General features: G+C 38.8%; 1 protein-coding gene across 6 annotated transcripts; it reads right to left on the reverse strand.

Annotated features, from left to right (window-relative positions):
• Window positions 1-2,132: 2,132 nt before the first annotated feature.
• On the reverse strand, window positions 2,133-13,654 carry LOC116268305 (cell number regulator 6). 6 transcript variants are annotated; one of them, XR_007572195.1, is made up of 6 exons: window positions 13,492-13,654; window positions 13,300-13,374; window positions 12,756-13,026; window positions 10,661-10,770; window positions 4,067-4,125; window positions 2,133-2,487 (listed from the first exon to the last, which is right to left on the reverse strand). XR_007572195.1 is itself a non-coding variant. In XM_050075415.1 (6 exons), exons 1-5 carry the CDS (start codon window positions 13,532-13,534, stop codon window positions 4,121-4,123), a joined length of 504 nt encoding a protein of 167 aa, XP_049931372.1. In that variant the 5' UTR covers window positions 13,535-13,654; the 3' UTR covers window positions 2,133-2,487; window positions 4,080-4,120. The 6 variants fall into 6 exon arrangements, 3 of the variants coding, with proteins under 3 accessions (XP_049931372.1, XP_049931373.1, XP_049931374.1); XM_050075415.1 differs by having other exon boundaries at window positions 4,080-4,125; XR_007572196.1 differs by lacking the exon at window positions 13,492-13,654 and having other exon boundaries at window positions 12,177-13,026; window positions 13,218-13,444.
• Window positions 13,655-16,930: the final 3,276 nt, after the last annotated feature.

Here is a 16,930-nt window from a genome sequence, read left to right on the forward strand (position 1 = left end):
TGGAGTATTGCAGTTGCTGTTGAACGTGCTGTGCCGCCCTCAACAAATATGGCATGACAAATACAAGGCCTAGTCCACGGAATGACTTCCCTCAAATTTTCAAGATTTCGACCAAATAGCACACATGGGCAAAACAGTCCCTGCCAACCTGCAATTACAAGCCAGATGAGTATTCCTTCACATTTAGGGTTATCCGCCATCTCCAAAAATGATCCAGAAAACCCCTTCTTCTGTTCTTATCAGAAAACCCAAATAGCCCAGCAATACTGGTACTTCTCTTCCCTCTCTTGTTCCAGAAATACAAATCAACAGAAACCCACTTCAAATTTAAATCCCAACCTCCTCAAAAATGACCAGAGTCACGAGCCCCTGCTGAACATTCACAAGAAAAGACGATGAAATGCGAAGGTTGGAGCGATACCCTCTTTCGTTTTCGACCTCAGGGATCCCGATTGATGAGCAATCCTCACGTTCGCAAGCCGAAACAGCAAAAGATCTTCAGGCCCCATAAGAAGGAAATACATACAGAACCAATTAGTGTAAAATGGTGAAAGGAAAGACGAAAGCAGGAGGTAGGAGAAGCGTTGAGCAATAATGAAAATGAAAAACCTACCTCGCAAGGAAGGAAGCCAACGGATTTGACGCGCAATTTCCAACCTAGATCAAGATGTCTTGGACAAGAGGGAATGAGTGGTCAGATTGTGGAATCCATTGACAACCTGTTATTCGGATCCGGTTCTCAGTTCATTGTTGATGTCGGACACATGTGCTCTCAGTCGTACCTCAATACGTACCCTGGCTTGGGCATTGGGTTCCGGATCCGTAATAGAGCCAGAGTAAAGTAGGTTTGGGTGGATAAAGGAGAATTAACTACGGGACAAATGAAGACGGGAGAACTAGAAAACCTGGTTTTCTTTATTCTTTATTCTTTAATTTTTAAAATCGTGTTTGCACTCTAGAACAAGCTTTTTTATAAATCAAGTTTTTAAAACCCTCGTTTTTCCTTTGTTAGCTAGTTAAAACAACGTTTGGTAAGAAAAAATTTGATAAAAAATTAAAGAAAAAAAGGGGTTCATGCCACTGGAGTGGAGGACCTTTTTCTTTAAAAAGGACTTGGTTGGATTGGCAAGTGAGGATTTAAGTGGATTAGATTCATCCAATTTAAAATAAGTTTAATTTTAGTTAATATCCTATATTCAATCTCCATAAGTTTTGAACATGAATTTTAAATATAGTATAATGTGCTTGGTATTCAATTCTGCATTGAAAAATTGGATACAAGTTCGGGCACGAATTTAAAAGTTGGATTTAGTTTTCAAATTAAAATTTTAAATTTGAAAATGATATAAATTTGGTTACCTTTGTATTTAAATCTGAATTCGTATCCAAATATGCATACACACCCCGAATCCGATGTGGTAAATACTACATCCGATTCTATGATTTGTTGGAATCCCTATAGGCACGTTAATGGTGATTAGGCTGTAAATGGATGGGAAATGTTACATGATTTTGGGCCCCAAATTGTTTATTGTATTGGAGCATTTAGTTAATTTTGATTTGAAATCCATAGATTTGACATGCACGTCTTGTTCATTGGCAAAAGATTCATTTATAGTTCATCAAACCAAAAGATCTTTACTTGGACGTAAGATCTGTAATTAAATTCCTCAACTTACCTTACTACATTGAGAAAAGGTCCGATTTAAATGGAAAGGGGAAGGATCTGTTCTTAAACCCACAGTTCTCAAATCCGGAGAATGTTAATCAAGAGCAGCAATCACTGCCCCCTTTGAAAAACAAATATTCATTGTTCTTAAGCCTCACAGGTTTAAGTATCAAAAATTTTTTATGAAATGAATTTTGATGTCACAATGCAATTCTGACATCCTCTAACTCAACCGTCTTAAGCCACAAATAATTTTTTCTCCCTAACTCAATGGAAGGGTCAACAAAAAGAAAGATTAGCAGATAGAATCAAGGGAGTCTTCACCCAACTCAAACGGTCAACACAAACTATTAGAATTCAATCTGTGTATAGGACAGTGTGAGTCAATACATCAGATTAAAAGTCTGAACAATGTAAACATTATTTCTATATAGATAATAAAAAAAAAAAGGCAAGAGAAACACCGGCCGATCAAAGAATCCAGTTCAATTCAATTTCAATATAGTACATGAACGCTAACTTTTACTTACACCATGGTTGTCGATGTCGTGAACATAAGCACTTACCACCTTTCTCTTTGGCTATGCTTCTTGCAGCATGGAGACGACATCACGTATGGATGACCGGACGGCCGGGCATCGGGTTGTGCACAGCAGCGCCACCATGAAGACCAGCAGGCAGCATCATCTCCTCGTGGACATAGCTGCAGTTGACCCGTGTCCTTGTCCAACACTTCCAGCACCCCGTCCTTGGTCAGAAACTTGTGGCAAACCCAGTCCACGATGCAGTTGACGATGCCTAACTCGGCATCCACCGACCTAATGATCTCCGTTATAACCACAGAATTACCAAGCAAAAAACAGATAGTAGTAGTGTATGAAGCTCTACAGGTATACTTTCACTTGAAAAGTGTACTGATTAAAGAAATTCCAAATGTGGGTTGGAAATGAGAAATGAAAAGAACCTCCAAAAAATAGTTTGAAAATCCTACGCAATCTAAAATTGAACTCTATTTCTACCTCCAGTCCATATAAAGAAGAAGGGCACCATGAAGAAGTGCCCCCAATGTGAATTTAATAAATAAGAAGTCCCTTCTCTTTAGTTTTAAAGTCGCTTACTGTGCTAGAATAGTCTCATGCTTCGAGACTGAAATTATATTGAATTTGCATTAGAAAAGCGTTTATGGAACTCGGTAAAGCAAAAACATATAGACATCTTCTACCTCCACCTCCTAAGTGAGGGTAGGGCTTTTCGTAGACGATTTCCTGCTTGGCTTTAATGATGAGAAAGTGACCTCTTGGTCTTTGATACATGCCCACCAGAAGCCTTGACATATTCCTCTTTGGTGTGTGTGTGTGCGCTATCATGATAGGGTGTTGCACTGGCACATGATTTTAAAGTTTAAAAAGAGAGAGAATCATAGTCACCTGGTTCATTTTCTAGTCAAATGATCGAAGCTGGAGTAAGGCGGAGACTGACTACAATGAACTACATTTTTACAGATCAAACAAGTTAAAGAAACCAAACAAGACGGCTTTCCGTCAAGAAATTGATTTCAAGGTAGAAGTAATCTGAATTGTTGTTGCTAATGTTATTGTTTTGAATCCAAGACGCATCTTTGGTGTGAAAACACAGGTCTTGTCGGCACCGGAAGCAACACAGACGCACCAACAAGCACTAGAAGAACGGATGACATGGTTGGAAATAACCACCGTTATAAGTCTATACCGGTGGTTTTCGTGGTCGCTATACGAACTTATACCGGTGCCAGAGTTCGCAGCTATAGCCCACTTATAGCGGTGTTCTTGATCACCGGCATAGGCCTTCACCGCTATAGACTTATAACGGTGATTATTTTCACCGCTATACCTTACCATACGCAGACTTACGCGTTGCAAAGAACATAGGCCATTGTTGTTTGAAGCGCACGCCCCATTAACGAGGCGTGCACCTCAAGCGCCTGCTAATCTCATTCTCCATCTCTTTTGAGATTAACGCTTATATCTCATTCCATTTTCTTATTTCGTATAGTCACGTTTTTGTTTTTGTTTACTTTTTGGTACAAGGAGGTTCATGCTTAAACAAATCGATCTGTTAAATAAACTATTTATGGAAATAGACTTAGCTGTTAAATAAACTATTTATGGAAAAAGACTTAGCATTTGATTACGGCTCTCAAGGAACTTGCACTCTCTATTCGTAGTCAGACTTCCTAATATTCAATTTGTCATTCTAATTTGCTTTATTGATCGAAAGCTCAAGTCCATGTTTTTTCCTATTTCACTTGTTGACTTTCCTTTAGCATTGAAATTACGGTTATTTCAATTTCGACAAACGCAAAGCAGATGTAGTAATACGATTGCACGAAAATGAAGCGAAATGGTTCGAGGAATCAACCTGAGTTTGATACCTGAGATCTTGTATGCCTGTGAATTGTGGAACTGAACCAGATCATTCTGCGATCAATGAAAGTTAGGATTCGCTTGTGAGGCAACTGAGATATCCTTAACAACAAAAGCATGCATAAGCAATACAACGACCACCACTATTCACCTTTGGTAGCTATATCATTGCCATCCTTCATAATGCTGTCCAAAAGAATCTTGACGTTGCACAAAAAAACTCCACCAAAATTAATGCCCTTTTAAGAACAAAAGGCCCCTGCAACAGATAAAATACGGATCTCAAACAAACAAATAGTGACCTTCAACAACAGAGATTTTCACAATTTTTTTTTTAAATCCTTTCCAACCCAGTATTCCACACAATTCTAGCGGCTGAGATTCTAGCAGATATAAGAGCGTGCACCATATCAGCTTAATAAGCTCCACTACATTGGGGTGTATTATGAAAATACCCAAATCGCATGAAAAGGGTACAGAAGTGCATACTGTTAATGTCATTTCATAATAATCCAAAGTTCATATGCTCGAACTCTCTTGATTGTTGTCACACTAGACAGAGTGCAAAACAGCACAAGTGAAGTAGACGGTTTCAACTTTACTTACAGATGCCAGATGATTCTTCATCTAGCACCTTTCCCATAAATTTTCCTACTAAAATGTGAAGTTTTGCAACGATTCATTTTTAGGCATTTTAATATGTGAAGAAAATATTAAGATGGCGATGACAATTAGCAGGCCTTACACAACATCTACTCAGGGTAAACCATAAAACCTCTGCCTCCTGCTCTTTGGAGGCAGTGTACGTTTCCCAAGCCAAACAAAGAAGTACATCAATGTTAGGTGCATTTTATGATATTTTACTGTATCATATGAGACACAGTAACGTACCACAGTCGACAATATAATACTCGTAATGTAAATTGTGTACAGTTTCTTTCCTTTCTCTTTATAAAAAAAATATGCAAAAAGCTTTAGATCAACACATATTATACCTTAGAACCACCTCAAGTGGAAACCTAAGCCCTTTTGGATAACACACCAAAACTTAGGTTTAGCAAAGAAACCAAGTTTTTGAAGTGAATCGGGTGGGTTTCCATGACTCGATAGGTAAAGAGAAACCTCAGTGCGAAGCTAGGTTTTGATCTAAACTTGATATAGATTTACAAGTGCTAACCTTGGGAAGCTAGAATAGGACCAAATCAGTACCTTATCGGAGGGCCACAAAATAGGGAGAGAACATTGGCAACTCTATCCAATGTTTCTCAAACAGGTTTTGTTCACCAAAGATAAAAATTAGCATGGAGCCATTTCTTCACATACACATTGTTTTATAATTTGCAGTTTATTGAGAGGCAGGTATGACATTAGTTGCACATTGCCTGTATTAATGAATAAATGTTTTGTGCACAGTTCATACTTACTCTCCCTAATGGCACACCATAATTTTCCATCGAGTGCCTTTTCGCGTTATAAATTTTCATACCAAGTCCAAAAGAAAAAATTATGGTAAAAGATGTTTTTTGCACCCATATTCTTTTTGCAACCACCTCATATGGGAATACAAATGTTTCAACGCCAGAAACAAAAAAGAGACAGTAACTTCTATCCAACGAAAGTGCAGGGCCTTTATAAAACTGTACATAAAACATGCATACTCACCTGTATTATGTATCATGTATCGGCAAGGTTGTCCAATCCCAGTTCACAGCTAAATATAGAAACTTGTGGGGTCGGCATGAACTTCAAGTGTATCCTTGCCTTCCCCTGTTTAACCTACTAGACACATGCTCATTCAAACAAGTCATTTACCACATACCTACTAGACTGAGTTTAACTGCTTTGAAGTTGAGACATATTTAATTGCCGGGATAGTACTTCCGCGAGGTGAAATTCCCTAAGGTGTGCTTGCACTCAAAACTTGGGTGAAGAAATTTGGATGTCTTTCCTACCAACCTTTCCTTAACCGATTCCAAGTATAAAAGGATGTATGGTGGTGAAAGAAGTCTTGAATTTCCTCACCACGTGGTATGCTGCCTTCACTAGTGAAAATAACCGATAAGCTTTACAAGGGTGTAAAGATTATTCAGACAATCAAAGCATGCTCTAATAAAGATAACACAATTCTAACATCACAAAAAGGGCAGGGTAGCACTTTGAGAAATGGCAAGAGTGTGCCATGGACAATAATATTTCAAAAACATATGCATGGGCGTCTGTCACAGAGAGAGAAAGAGAACCTTAAATGATATTTCCTACGCAATTTTTGCTGAAATAGGCCCCTGTAGATGCCACACACCCACCAAGTGAGCAGCAATCCTGCACCGATCAGGAACGACGTTGAGGGATCAATGCCACGGTGATGGAGTATTGCAGTTGCTGTTGAACGTGCTGTGCCGCCCTCAACAAATATGGCATGACAAATACAAGGCCTAGTCCACGGAATGACTTCCCTCAAATTTTCAAGATTTCGACCAAATAGCACACATGGGCAAAACAGTCCCTGCCAACCTGCAATTACAAGCCAGATGAGTATTCCTTCACATTTAGGGTTATCCGCCATCTCCAAAAATGATCCAGAAAACCCCTTCTTCTGTTCTTATCAGAAAACCCAAATAGCCCAGCAATACTGGTACTTCTCTTCCCTCTCTTGTTCCAGAAATACAAATCAACAGAAACCCACTTCAAATTTAAATCCCAACCTCCTCAAAAATGACCAGAGTCACGAGCCCCTGCTGAACATTCACAAGAAAAGACGATGAAATGCGAAGGTTGGAGCGATACCCTCTTTCGTTTTCGACCTCAGGGATCCCGATTGATGAGCAATCCTCACGTTCGCAAGCCGAAACAGCAAAAGATCTTCAGGCCCCATAAGAAGGAAATACATACAGAACCAATTAGTGTAAAATGGTGAAAGGAAAGACGAAAGCAGGAGGTAGGAGAAGCGTTGAGCAATAATGAAAATGAAAAACCTACCTCGCAAGGAAGGAAGCCAACGGATTTGACGCGCAATTTCCAACCTAGATCAAGATGTCTTGGACAAGAGGGAATGAGTGGTCAGATTGTGGAATCCATTGACAACCTGTTATTCGGATCCGGTTCTCAGTTCATTGTTGATGTCGGACACATGTGCTCTCAGTCGTACCTCAATACGTACCCTGGCTTGGGCATTGGGTTCCGGATCCGTAATAGAGCCAGAGTAAAGTAGGTTTGGGTGGATAAAGGAGAATTAACTACGGGACAAAATGAAGACGGGAGAACTAGAAAACCTGGTTTTCTTTATTCTTTATTCTTTAATTTTTAAAATCGTGTTTGCACTCTAGAACAAGCTTTTTATAAATCAAGTTTTTAAAACCCTCGTTTTTCCTTTGTTAGCTAGTTAAAACAACGTTTGGTAAGAAAAAATTTGATAAAAAATTAAAGAAAAAAAGGGGTTCATGCCACTGGAGTGGAGGACCTTTTTCTTTAAAAAGGACTTGGTTGGATTGGCAAGTGAGGATTTAAGTGGATTAGATTCATCCAATTTAAAATAAGTTTAATTTTAGTTAATATCCTATATTCAATCTCCATAAGTTTTGAACATGAATTTTAAATATAGTATAATGTGCTTGGTATTCAATTCTGCATTGAAAAATTGGATACAAGTTCGGGCACGAATTTAAAAGTTGGATTTAGTTTTCAAATTAAAATTTTAAATTTGAAAATGATATAAATTTGGTTACCTTTGTATTTAAATCTGAATTCGTATCCAAATATGCATACACACCCCGAATCCGATGTGGTAAATACTACATCCGATTCTATGATTTGTTGGAATCCCTATAGGCACGTTAATGGTGATTAGGCTGTAAATGGATGGGAAATGTTACATGATTTTGGGCCCCAAATTGTTTATTGTATTGGAGCATTTAGTTAATTTTGATTTGAAATCCATAGATTTGACATGCACGTCTTGTTCATTTGGCAAAAGATTCATTTATAGTTCATCAAACAAAAGATCTTTACTTGGACGTAAGATCTGTAATTAAATTCCTCAACTTACCTTACTACATTGAGAAAAGGTCCGATTTAAAATGGAAAGGGGAAGGATCTGTTCTTAAACCCACAGTTCTCAAATCCGGAGAATGTTAAATCAAGAGCAGCAATCACTGCCCCCTTTGAAAAACAAATATTCATTGTTCTTAAGCCTCACAGGTTTAAGTATCAAAAATTTTTTATGAAATGAATTTTGATGTCACAATGCAATTCTGACATCCTCTAACTCAACCGTCTTAAGCCGCAAATAATTTTTTCTCCTAACTCAATGGAAGGGTCAACAAAAAGAAAGATTAGCAGATAGAATCAAGGGAGTCTTCACCAACTCAACGGTCAACACAACTATTAGAATTCAATCTGTGTATAGGACAGTGTGAGTCAATACATCAGATTAAAGTCTGAACAATGTAAACATTATTTCTATATAGATAATAAAAAAAAAAGGCAAGAGAAACACCGGCCGATCAAAGAATCCAGTTCAATTCAATTTCAATATAGTACATGAACGCTAACTTTTACTTACACCATGGTTGTCGATGTCGTGAACATAAGCACTTACCACCTTTCTCTTTGGCTATGCTTCTTGCAGCATGGAGACGACATCACGTATGGATGACCGGACGGCCGGGCATCGGGTTGTGCACAGCAGCGCCACCATGAAGACCAGCAGGCAGCATCATCTCCTCGTGGACATAGCTGCAGTTGACCCGTGTCCTTGTCCAACACTTCCAGCACCCCGTCCTTGGTCAGAAACTTGTGGCAAACCCAGTCCACGATGCAGTTGACGATGCCTAACTCGGCATCCACCGACCTAATGATCTCCGTTATAACCACAGAATTACCAAGCAAAAAACAGATAGTAGTAGTGTATGAAGCTCTACAGGTATACTTTCACTTGAAAAGTGTACTGATTAAAGAAATTCCAAATGTGGGTTGGAAATGAGAAATGAAAAGAACCTCCAAAAATAGTTTGAAAATCCTACGCAATCTAAAATTGAACTCTATTTCTACCTCCAGTCCATATAAAGAAGAAGGGCACCATGAAGAAGTGCCCCCAATGTGAATTTAATAAATAAGAAGTCCCTTCTCTTTAGTTTTAAAGTCGCTTACTGTGCTAGAATAGTCTCATGCTTCGAGACTGAAATTATATTGAATTTGCATTTAGAAAAGCGTTTATGGAACTCGGTAAAGCAAAAACATATAGACATCTTCTACCTCCACCTCCTAAGTGAGGGTAGGGCTTTTCGTAGACGATTTCCTGCTTGGCTTTAATGATGAGAAAGTGACCTCTTGGTCTTTGAATACATGCCCACCAGAAGCCTTGACATATTCCTCTTTGGTGTGTGTGTGTGCGCTATCATGATAGGGTGTTGCACTGGCACATGATTTTAAAGTTTAAAAAGAGAGAGAATCATAGTCACCTGGTTCATTTTCTAGTCAAATGATCGAAGCTGGGAGTAAGGCGGAGACTGACTACAATGAACTACATTTTTACAGATCAAACAAGTTAAAGAAACCAAAACAAGACGGCTTTCCGTCAAGAAATTGATTTCAAGGTAGAAGTAATCTGAATTGTTGTTGCTAATGTTATTGTTTTGAATCCAAGACGCATCTTTGGTGTGAAAACACAGGTCTTGTCGGCACCGGAAGCAACACAGACGCACCAACAAGCACTAGAAGAACGGATGACATGGTTGGAAATAACCACCGTTATAAGTCTATACCGGTGGTTTTCGTGGTCGCTATACGAACTTATACCGGTGCCAGAGTTCGCAGCTATAGCCCACTTATAGCGGTGTTCTTGATCACCGGCATAGGCCTTCACCGCTATAGACTTATAACGGTGATTATTTTCACCGCTATACCCTTACCATACGCAGACTTACGCCGTTGCAAAGAACATAGGCCATTGTTGTTTGAAGCGCACGCCCCATTAACGAGGCGTGCACCTCAAGCGCCTGCTAATCTCATTCTCCATCTCTTTTGAGATTAACGCTTATATCTCATTCCATTTTCTTATTTCGTATAGTCACGTTTTTGTTTTTGTTTACTTTTTGGTACAAGGAGGTTCATGCTTAAAACAAATCGATCTGTTAAATAAACTATTTATGGAAAATAGACTTAGCTGTTAAATAAACTATTTATGGAAAATAGACTTAGCAATTTGATTACGGCTCTCAAGGAACTTGCACTCTCTATTCGTAGTCAGACTTCCTAATATCAATTTGTCATTCTAATTTGCTTTATTGATCGAAAGCTCAAGTCATGTTTTTTCCTATTTCACTTGTTGACTTTCCTTTAGCATTGAAATTACGGTTATTTCAATTTCGACAAACGCAAAGCAGATGTAGTAATACGATTGCACGAAAATGAAGCGAAATGGTTCGAGGAATCAACCTGAGTTTGATACCTGAGATCTTGTATGCCTGTGGAATTGTGGAACTGAACCAGATCATTCTGCGATCAATGAAAGTTAGGATTCGCTTGTGAGGCAACTGAGATATCCTTAACAACAAAAGCATGCATGAGCAATACAACGACCACCACTATTCACCTTTGGTAGCTATATCATTGCCATCCTTCATAATGCTGTCCAAAAGAATCTTGACGTTTGCACAAAAAAACTCCACCAAAATTAATGCCCTTTTAAGAACAAAAGGCCCCCTGCAACAGATAAAATACGGATCTCAAACCAAACAAATAGTGACCTTCAACAACAGAGATTTTCACAATTTTTTTTTTTAAATCCTTTCCAACCCAGTATTCCACACAATTCTAGCGGCTGAGATTCTAGCAGATATAAGAGCGTGCACCATATCAGCTTAATAAGCTCCACTACATTGGGGTGTATTATGAAAATACCCAAATCGCATGAAAAGGGTACAGAAGTGCATACTGTTAATGTCATTTCATAATAATCCAAAGTTCATATGCTCGAACTCTCTTGATTGTTGTCACACTAGACAGAGTGCAAAACAGCACAAGTGAAGTAGACGGTTTCAACTTTACTTACAGATGCCAGATGATTCTTCATCTAGCACCTTTCCCATAAATTTTCCTACTAAAATGTGAAGTTTTGCAACGATTCATTTTTAGGCATTTTAATATGTGAAGAAAATATTAAGATGGCGATGACAATTAGCAGGCCTTACACAACATCTACTCAGGGTAAACCATAAAACCTCTGCCTCCTGCTCTTTGGAGGCAGTGTACGTTTCCCAAGCCAAACAAAGAAGTACATCAATGTTAGGTGCATTTTATGATATTTTACTGTATCATATGAGACACAGTAACGTACCACAGTCGACAATATAATACTCGTAATGTAAATTGTGTACAGTTTCTTTCCTTTCTCTTTATAAAAAAAATATGCAAAAAGCTTTAGATCAACACATATTATACCTTAGAACCACCTCAAGTGGAAACCTAAGCCCTTTTGGATAACACACCAAAACTTAGGTTTAGCAAAGAAACCAAGTTTTTGAAGTGAATCGGGTGGGTTTCCATGACTCGATAGGTAAAGAGAAACCTCAGTGCGAAGCTAGGTTTTGATCTAAACTTGATATAGATTTACAAGTGCTAACCTTGGGAAGCTAGAATAGGACCAAATCAGTACCTTATCGGAGGGCCACAAAATAGGGAGAGAACATTGGCAACTCTATCCAATGTTTCTCAAACAGGTTTTGTTCACCAAAGATAAAAAATTAGCATGGAGCCATTTCTTCACATACACATTGTTTTATAATTTGCAGTTTATTGAGAGGCAGGTATGACATTAGTTGCACATTGCCTGTATTAATGAATAAATGTTTTGTGCACAGTTCATACTTACTCTCCCTAATGGCACACCATAATTTTCCATCGAGTGCCTTTTCGCGTTATAAATTTTCATACCAAGTCCAAAAGAAAAAATTATGGTAAAAGATGTTTTTTGCACCCATATTCTTTTTGCAACCACCTCATATGGGAATACAAATGTTTCAACGCCAGAAACAAAAAAGAGACAGTAACTTCTATCCAACGAAAGTGCAGGGCCTTTATAAAACTGTACATAAAACATGCATACTCACCTGTATTATGTATCATGTATCGGCAAGGTTGTCCAATCCCAGTTCACAGCTAAATATAGAAACTTGTGGGGTCGGCATGAACTTCAAGTGTATCCTTGCCTTCCCCTGTTTAACCTACTAGACACATGCTCATTCAAACAAGTCATTTACCACATACCTACTAGACTGAGTTTAACTGCTTTGAAGTTGAGACATATTTAATTGCCGGGATAGTACTTCCGCGAGGTGAAATTTCCCTAAGGTGTGCTTGCACTCAAAACTTGGGTGAAGAAATTTGGATGTCTTTCCTACCAACCTTTCCTTAACCGATTCCAAGTATAAAAGGATGTATGGTGGTGAAAGAAGTCTTGAATTTCCTCACCACGTGGTATGCTGCCTTCACTAGTGAAAATAACCGATAAGCTTTACAAGGGTGTAAAGATTATTCAGACAATCAAAGCATGCTCTAATAAAGATAACACAATTCTAACATCACAAAAAGGGCAGGGTAGCACTTTGAGAAATGGCAAGAGTGTGCCATGGACAATAATATTTCAAAAACATATGCATGGGCGTCTGTCACAGAGAGAGAAAGAGAACCTTAAATGATATTTCCTACGCAATTTTTGCTGAAATAGGCCCCTGTAGATGCCACACACCCACCAAGTGAGCAGCAATCCTGCACCGATCAGGAACGACGTTGAGGGATCAATGCCACGGTGATGGAGTATTGCAGTTGCTGTTGAACGTGCTGTGCCGCCCTCAACAAATATGGCATGACAAATACAAGGCCTAGTCCACGGAATGACTTCCCTCAAATTTTCAAGATTTCGACCAAATAGCACACATGGGCAAAACAGTCCCTGCCAACCTGCAATTACAAGCCAGATGAGTATTCCTTCACATTTAGGGTTATCCGCCATCTCCAAAAATGATCCAGAAAACCCCTTCTTCTGTTCTTATCAGAAAACCCAAATAGCCCAGCAATACTGGTACTTCTCTTCCCTCTCTTGTTCCAGAAATACAAATCAACAGAAACCCACTTCAAATTTAAATCCCAACCTCCTCAAAAATGACCAGAGTCACGAGCCCCTGCTGAACATTCACAAGAAAAGACGATGAAATGCGAAGGTTGGAGCGATACCCTCTTTCGTTTTCGACCTCAGGGATCCCGATTGATGAGCAATCCTCACGTTCGCAAGCCGAAACAGCAAAAGATCTTCAGGCCCCATAAGAAGGAAATACATACAGAACCAATTAGTGTAAAATGGTGAAAGGAAAGACGAAAGCAGGAGGGAGGAGAAGCGTTGAGCAGTAATGAAAATGAAAAACTAACCTCGCAGGAAAGGAAGCCAACGGATTTGACGCGCAATTTCCATTCCAACCTAGCGTCTTGAACAAGAGGGAATGAGTGGTCAGATCCATTGACAAACTGTTATTCGGATCCGCTTCACAGTTCCTTGTTGACATCCGATACATTCCCTCTCAGTCGTAGCCAATACGTACCCAGGCTTGGGTCTTGGGTCCCGGATCTGTAATAGAGCCCGAATAAAGTAGGCTTGGGTGGATCAGAGAGAACTCAGAGAATTAACTACGGGACAACTGAAGACGAGAGAACTAGAAAACCTGGTTTTCTTTTTCTTACTTCTTTACTTTTTAAAAATCGTGTTTGCACTCTAGGACAGGCTATTTTGCAAATCAAGTTTTCAAAACCCTCGTTTTTCCTTTGTTAGCTAGTTAAAGCAATGTTTGGTAAGATAAAAAAATTAAAGAAATATCGGGTTCATGAGACTGGTGTAAAGGACCTCTTTCTCTAAAAGAAATTGGTTGGATGGCAAGTGAGGACCTAAATGGATTAGATTCATCCAATTCAACATAAGTTCAATTTTAGTTAATATCCTACATTCAATTTCCATAAGTTTGAACATCGATTTTAAATATAGTATAATTGCTTGGTATTCAGTTGTGGATTGAAAAATTGGATACAAATTCGGGCACGAATTAAATTTTGGATTTAGATTTCAAATTAAAATTTTAAATTTAATGTGATATAAATTTGGTTGCCTTTGTATTTAAATCTGGATTCGTATCGAAATATGTAAACACACCACGAATCCGATATGGTAAATACTACGTCCGATTCTATGATTTGTTGAAATCCCTATAGGCACGTTAATGGTGACTAGTTATAAACGGATGGGAAATGTTACCTGATGTTGGGCTCCAAATTGTCTATTGTATTGGAGCATTTAGTTCATTTTGATTTGAAATCCGCAGATTTGACATGCATGTTTTGTTGATTTGGTAAAGATCATCTACAGTTCATAAAACTAAGGATCTTAGCTCGGACTTAAGATCTATAATTAAAATCCTCAGGTTGCCTGTTGCAATTGAAAGGGGAAGGATTTGTTCTTAAACCCACAATTCTCAAAACGGAGAATTTGTGATCAAGAGCAGCAATCACTGGCGCCTTTGAAAGACAAAATTTTCTTCGTTGTTAAGCCTCACAGGTTTCAGTTTAAATGAATTTTGATGTCACAATGCAATTCTGACATCCTCTAACTCAACAGCCTTAAGCCGCAATTGATTTTTTCTCTGAACTCAATGGAAGGGTCAACATAAAGAAAGATCAACAGATAGAATCAAGGGAATCTTCACCAACTCAACAGTCAATACAAACTATTACAATTCAATCTGTGTATAGGACAGCGTGAGTCAATACATCACGACTGAAAGTCTGAACCCTGTAAACCTTCTTTCTATATAGATAATAAAAAGAAAAAAAGAAGTAAAGAGAAGGCACCGGCCTATCGAATCCTCTACTTCAATTCTTCTTCAATACAATACCGAACGTTAACTTTATTTACCCCATGGCTGTCGATGCCATGAAGATCAGAAGTGTTACCGCCTTTCTCTTTGGCTTTGCTTCTTGCAGCATGGAGACGACATCACGCATGGACGGCCGGTCGGCCGGGCATCGGGTTGTGCAGAGCAGTGCCACCCTCAAGACCAGCAGCATCGTGGATTGGGTTCGGAACAAGATCCAGACCAAGGAAGGGGTGGTGGAAGTGTTGGACAAGGACGCAGGGGCTGACTGCGGCTCCGTCCGTGAAGAGATGCTGCTGGTCTTGAGGGTGGCACTGCTCTGCACAACCCGATGCCCGGCCGACCGGCCGTCCATGCGTGATGTCGTCTCCATGCTGCAAGAAGCAAAGCCAAAGAGAAAGGCGGTAAACACTTCTGATCTTCATGGCATCGACAGCCATGGTGTAAATAAAAGTTAACGTTCGGGTATTGTATTGAAGAAGAATTGAAGTAGAGGATTCGATAGGCCGGTGCCTTCTCTTTACTTCTTTTTTCTTTTTTATTATCTATATAGAAAGAAGGTTTACAGGGTTCAGACTTTCAGTCGTGATGTATTGACTCACGCTGTCCTATACACAGATTGAATTGTAATAGTTTGTATTGACTGTTGAGTTGGTGAAGATTCCCTTGATTCTATCTGTTGATCTTTCTTTATGTTGACCCTTCCATTGAGTTCAGAGAAAAAATCAATTGCGGCTTAAGGCTGTTGAGTTAGAGGATGTCAGAATTGCATTGTGACATCAAAATTCATTTAAACTGAAACCTGTGAGGCTTAACAACGAAGAAAATTTTGTCTTTCAAAGGCGCCAGTGATTGCTGCTCTTGATCACAAATTCTCCGTTTTGAGAATTGTGGGTTTAAGAACAAATCCTTCCCCTTTCAATTGCAACAAGGCAACCTGAGGATTTTAATTATAGATCTTAAGTCCGAGCTAAGATCCTTAGTTTTATGAACTGTAGATGAATCTTTTACCAAATCAACAAAACATGCATGTCAAATCTGCGGATTTCAAATCAAAATGAACTAAATGCTCCAATACAATAGACAATTTGGAGCCCAACATCAGGTAACATTTCCCATCCGTTTATAAACTAGTCACCATTAACGTGCCTATAGGGATTTCAACAAATCATAGAATCGGACGTAGTATTTACCATATCGGATTCGTGGTGTGTTTACATATTTCGATACGAATCCAGATTTAAATACAAAGGCAACCAAATTTATATCACATCTAAATTTAAAATTTTAATTTGAAATCTAAATCCAAAATTTAAATTCGTGCCCGAATTTGTATCCAATTTTTCAATCCACAACTGAATACCAAGCAATTATACTATATTTAAAATCGATGTTCAAAACTTATGGAAATTGAATGTAGGATATTAACTAAAATTGAACTTATGTTGAATTGGATGAATCTAATCCATTTAGGTCCTCACTTGCCAATCCAACCAATTTCTTTTAGAGAAAGAGGTCCTTTACACCAGTCTCATGAACCCGATATTTCTTTAATTTTTTTATCTTACCAAACATTGCTTTAACTAGCTAACAAAGGAAAAACGAGGGTTTTGAAAACTTGATTTGCAAAATAGCCTGTCCTAGAGTGCAAACACGATTTTTAAAAAGTAAAGAAGTAAGAAAAAAGAAAACCAGGTTTTCTAGTTCTCTCGTCTTCAGTTGTCCCGTAGTTAATTCTCTGAGTTCTCTCTGATCCACCCAAGCCTACTTTATTCGGGCTCTATTACAGATCCGGGACCCAAGACCCAAGCCTGGGTACGTATTGGCTACGACTGAGAGGGAATGTATCGGATGTCAACAAGGAACTGTGAAGCGGATCCGAATAACAGTTGTCAATGGATCTGACCACTCATTCCCTCTTGTTCAGACGCTAGGTTGGAATGGAAATT

This window comes from Nymphaea colorata, unplaced genomic scaffold, assembly GCF_008831285.2.
Source record: "Nymphaea colorata isolate Beijing-Zhang1983 unplaced genomic scaffold, ASM883128v2 scaffold0209, whole genome shotgun sequence".
Taxonomy (NCBI): domain Eukaryota; kingdom Viridiplantae; phylum Streptophyta; class Magnoliopsida; order Nymphaeales; family Nymphaeaceae; genus Nymphaea; species Nymphaea colorata.

Coding starts and splice junctions, on each gene's coding strand:
- LOC116268305 (XM_050075415.1), bottom strand. CDS start 13,534: ATGGAAATTGCGCGTCAAATCCGTTGGCTTCCTTTCCTGCGAG. Junction 13,375..13,491: donor TTGGCTTCCTTTCCTGCGAG/GTTAGTTTTTCA, acceptor TGGGGCCTGAAG/ATCTTTTGCTGTTTCGGCTT. Junction 13,027..13,299: donor GAGGTCGAAAACGAAAGAGG/GTATCGCTCCAA, acceptor TTGTAATTGCAG/GTTGGCAGGGACTGTTTTGC.